This window comes from Morone saxatilis, unplaced genomic scaffold, assembly GCF_004916995.1.
Source record: "Morone saxatilis isolate NCDOM2014 unplaced genomic scaffold, NCSU_SB_2.0 Contig17, whole genome shotgun sequence".
In the NCBI taxonomy this organism is placed as follows: Eukaryota; Metazoa; Chordata; class Actinopteri; family Moronidae; genus Morone; species Morone saxatilis.
Window position 1 is genome coordinate 16602821 of NW_023339729.1, and position 5167 is coordinate 16607987.

General features: G+C 39.8%; 1 protein-coding gene across 1 annotated transcript in view; it reads left to right on the plus strand.

Annotated features, from left to right (window-relative positions):
• mettl14 (methyltransferase like 14) overlaps positions 1-2610 on the plus strand; it is a gene marked incomplete in the record, with an annotated part of 9533 nt that extends 6923 nt beyond the window's left edge. The window contains 5 exon segments of the mRNA XM_035661056.1: positions 25-166; positions 480-572; positions 1458-1574; positions 1769-1979; positions 2088-2610. Of these exon segments, the coding sequence (XP_035516949.1) occupies positions 25-166; positions 480-572; positions 1458-1574; positions 1769-1979; positions 2088-2395 (871 nt within the window).
• Positions 2611-5167: the final 2557 nt, after the last annotated feature.

Sequence of the window (5167 nt, forward strand, 5' to 3'; positions counted from 1 at the left end):
GTGTGTGTTTGTGTTTGTGTTTAGGTACCTCCAGGCTGACCCGGAGCACTTTGACCTGCAGGATTTAAAGTGCAAGTTTGATGTAATTCTGCTGGAACCTCCCTTAGAGGAATACTACAGAGAATCAGGCATCAGCCACACTGAACGTTTCTGGACCTGGGATGATGTATGTATGCATTTTTGTCTGGTTTGTGCTGGTATGTAAATATGTAACACAAATATGAGGTATGTTTGATAATGATATGGACATCCCAAACAATGTTAAGAGCTTGGGAATGCAAATAAATAGTCTCCCAGTAGGAGGCAACAAGAAATCCAAATGGCTGTGCCAGTGTGCCAATACCAATGTGAAGACCTGTTTTGGATGGATAAACTGTCCTGTTCTCTCATGACAAGAACAAATGAATGCTTTATTAACTCTGCTTGGATCATTCTTATGGCATCATGTTCCTCTTTCCCTTCACTACTTTCTGCTTTAGATCATGAAACTGGAAATTGAGGAGATATCAGCGCTACGTTCCTTTGTCTTTCTCTGGTGTGGCTCTGGTGAAGGCCTGGACTTGGGGAGAATGGTAATAAGATCCTTCTTTTACTCAAAAAGCAAATTAAATTACAAATTGTGCGAATTGTATCTCATGTTCTTTACTGGTTTCATAAAGCATGTGTGTTTACTGCTCACTGTTTACTGTTAAATGACACCACATTTATCAAAGTCTAAGTTCAGCAAGTCACTGGTACAGAGTGCAGGTAAGTTATGCAATTGCTAAGTGTTATGACAACAGATAGATTTGAAGGTGGTCATATAGTACTGACACATAGTACTGACATAGTGACATGTTTGGGTGGAGTCACATTGAGGATGTGGTCACAGTTTACCCCACTGTCTGTCTAAATGTCATTAAACCAAAGATTTGTTTGTATTGAGGCAAACGTACGTCAGTTTTTACATTTGAACGTTTATATTTTAAGAAAAGTAAAGATGATGTGTGACTGCAGGAAATTTTGGTCTAATATGAAGAGTTTTAAACACGTTGCCATTAGCAAAAGCACCAAAAAGCTATGTGGGTCTGGACAAAACTGAAGAAAGGAAAGACAAAGGAAGGAAGATCGTCTTTATAGTACAATAACATTATGTTAGGGCTGTTGCTCTACAGTGGCGTCACAACTATTCTTATCTCAGATAGCTTTAAACAACAAGAACAATGGACCAGCCAAACTGAAATAAAATCCAGACATGATCTACTCAAAAGTGAGAAGGAAAGAATCTCAGGTAAATTTTAGAGACCCAGAGTAGCTGTTAAGATTGTCAGCACCTCAGAAATTTTGTTTCTCTGAAACACTGGATTTTGTAATTAAGTTTAAATTATGTATGATTGGCTACATGGTGTGCCATACAGTAGATGGGTAGAGAAAGCCCTATTGTATAATCAGTACTTCCTTTAATATGTCAATTTCAGTGTTTGAGGAAGTGGGGCTTTAGACGGTGTGAGGATATCTGTTGGATCAAGACCAACAAGAACAACCCAGGAAAGACAAAGGCACTGGACCCAAAAGCAGTATTCCAGAGGACCAAGGTACAGTAAACACAGACTGAGCAGAAATGTGAAATATATGTACATGTTCATGAAATATTACATAATCTTATTACATTGGGATCTGATTTCCTTGACATTTGTAGATGTAAAGTTTACAAGACCATTGCACATGATATGTTTAAAGTTAAACCAGTTTATATTGTATTTTGTGATCTACAACACACTCCCTCCAGGAGCACTGCCTAATGGGAATCAAAGGAACAGTCCGAAGGAGTACTGATGGTGACTTTATCCATGCCAATGTGGACATTGACTTGATCATCACTGAGGAGCCTGAGATGGGAAATGTAGAGAAGCCAGTGGAGATCTTCCACATCATTGAGCATTTCTGTTTGGGCCGCAGGAGGTTGCACCTGTTTGGACGAGACTCAACCATCAGACCAGGTGAGATGGACTCACTCTTTCCATGGAGAAGTTTCTTAGTGTCTTAACTTCCTCTGTGGCTCTGCTTGTTTCTCAATATCCATGATGTTTTGTTTCCTTTCTTTCCAGGCTGGCTGACAGTGGGTCCTACTTTGACAAACAGTAACTTTAACCCAGAGACTTATGCCTCACATTTTTCCTTGCCCAACTCGCACCTTTCTGGCTGCACCGAGGAAATAGAGAGGTTGCGGCCCAAGTCCCCCCCTCCTCAGCTGAAGTCGGACCGTGGTCGCGGAGCACCCAGAGGTGGACGTGGCGGGCCAAACGCAGGAAGAGGTGGAGACAGGGGTCGTGAAAGAAACAGACCAAATTTCCGTGGGGACAGGGGAGGGTTCAGGGGCAGGGGAGGTCCACATCGGGGCTTTCAACCTCGCTAGAGCAAAGAGCTCATGAGAACCAGGCTAATGCTAAGAAATCCTATCTGCATTATCTGCAAACGCAAGCTTATTTGTATTGCAATAACGTATGCTTGGTATGTGATAGCCAAGAAGTTAGCGATTGTGATCAGTCTTTTTTTAATCTATGTGGTGTGTTTACATTTTTTCATGCTTTGAACGGATGTTGTCTGAATAAACATTCTTTTCACTTTTTATGTTTGTGTATTGATTTGTACATTATTTTTTGGCCTTTTAATTTCTGTATGGTTGCGTATGTAATGTTAATATCACAGTTAATATTTATAGAGCAGGGGTGATTGAAAGTCATGAGTGAATGAAACAATCAACAATACACATTTTCTATTGTCATTCTAAATTAATAGAATAGAAAAAAGTACAAGGTTTAGTGAAAATAGAATAGGAGTCTGTACACTATATGGATTTTTATATACAGTTGTGATTCAAATGGAAAATTGCACAGGTCACAGCAGGAGGTAGTTGCATGGTGTAAAAATAAATGATTGCACACGACAACAATATGTACAGCAGAATGGATATGTCTATAACTAATGATGTGAGTGATTAATGGTTCATTTGAATTGTTTGTCATACTATAAATGACAGCTACTTTTGTGGCCCAAGTATTTCATGTTTGCGCAGTGAAAGCTTCCTCTCCGCCTCTAGTGCTGACAGCCCCGTCCCACTTACCCCCTCTGGAAACACACGTTTACAAAAACTGATTAAAGAGAGTAGACCTAAATTGTTAACACATTCTTCACATATTCTTCACAAAAACTATCCGCAGCTAAAATAGTAAATAGTTTACAATTTTGTACTACCGCACAGTTTTGCACTAACAACTTTTGCACTATGATCAACAGGCTTGGGGAGTAACCTATAATATGTAAGATATGTAATCAGATTACAGTTAAATTTAGTAATAATTGAGATTATTAGTAGAATTATGATTTTAAATATACAGTTTTTACACTGAGCAGAGGATGAATTTTTCATGATTAACATTTACAGGTCAGGTTATATTCCGTTGTCTTTTAGAATACAGTTATATCAATAATTCTGGGGTATGTGGTCCACTGAATATGCACAGTAATGTTTCTGCCGCTGGCCCCGCCTGGCCCATAGACCTTACATTGTGATGATGTCACAGATTTTAACTTTTGACTTTTTTTGGCTCTAGGAAAGTTTTACAAATATAAAACCTCATTACGGAGTTTTTACGGAGTTAGAAGAGACTGAACAGACATTTCATGGACTCATCATGTCAAATAATCTTGTCGCTTTAAAGTATTAAGTTTCTCAACTGTGGCAAAAAGACACATTTCTTTCTGTTTTTGCCAACTCCTAAGACAAGTCTCAAAACGTGTTCAGATAAAAACCATATATTTATCAGATCAAAACTGACATGATGACTTATTTTGACACAAAAGTGGATCCCATTTTTTGTACCTTGAATGGTATTGAGGTGTGGGAGCAAATTAGGGCAACCTGAATGATCTTTCCACTCGGGTCAAACAACTGGAAAAAGATGAATCTGTTGAGGACCTGGAGAACCAGAGCAGGTTTGCAAATCTCTCTTTGTCAGTGTACCTGAACCCACACAAAGCCGTGACTTGTGAGTGAGATCTTGTACAGCGTGGTTGGAATGTTGAAAAGATCCTGGAATTGTGAAGCTCATCTGATAACCCAAACTTGTCTCTCCTGAATGTTGGCAAACCTGATTCAGTGATGGGGTGGCTTAAAGTCCTGTAAATGTACATAACTATGAGTACGGGTCTGTGGGTTGTGCCAACTAGCTAGTCATGAGGGTCATGTCATTTGGCGATCAAATGAACATGTCTATATAAGATCCCTTTCAGTAATTGAATATTATCTTCTAAAGAAGAAAAATCCCAACCTACATAAACACCATAGAGTGAAAAATAAAAGTTAACAAAGTATTCTTTACTCAAAAGGAATAGTAGAGACATTTTTAAAGCTTTGATGGTGTGATTTTCTAGTCTGTCAGCACTGCCTTCTATACATACTTTAAACTTTAAAAATGTCTCTACTATTCCATAGCTTGGACAAGGGGTATATGCGTTTGTGGATTTCGGTCATACACTTTCCATCTCCAGGCAGAAAAAAATTCCTCAATAGGATTGAGGAATGGAGAATATGGAGGGAGATAAACAACTAAAAAGCGTGGGTGGGCAGTGAACCAGTTACGAACCAGAGCAGCCCGGTGGAAACTTACGTTGTCCCAAATGACAACGTACCTGAGCTGCTCTGGGCCGTCAATCTGATCTGGTGGAATGAGTGTGTTGTGTAGGGTGTCCAGGAATGTGACCAGTTGGGCAGCTGTTGTAGGGGGCCCAAGGGTACCGATCGGTGATGGTATGACGGCGGTGTGGGGTAATCACTCCGCAACTTTGTGATGTTCCCTCCGCGCTGGCCAGGGACTTCAACAATGGCACGCTGGCCGATGATATTCCTTCCCCTCCTTCGTCTTTTTGTGAGGTTGAATCCAACCTCATCAATGAAGATGAACTGGTGCTCCACTGCATCCACCTCTAGCTCAAGGACTCTCTGAAACACACATGACAATATCAGAAATAGACATGGAGTGGTCACTATTGTGAAGCACAATCATTATGATTACAATACTGAAATATGTATAATTTATACAGTGTTGAGAGTATGCATCAATTGTGGGATTGTATAGGACTCACTTGCACATAGTTATATCGCAATTCTTTGACTCTTTCTGAATTG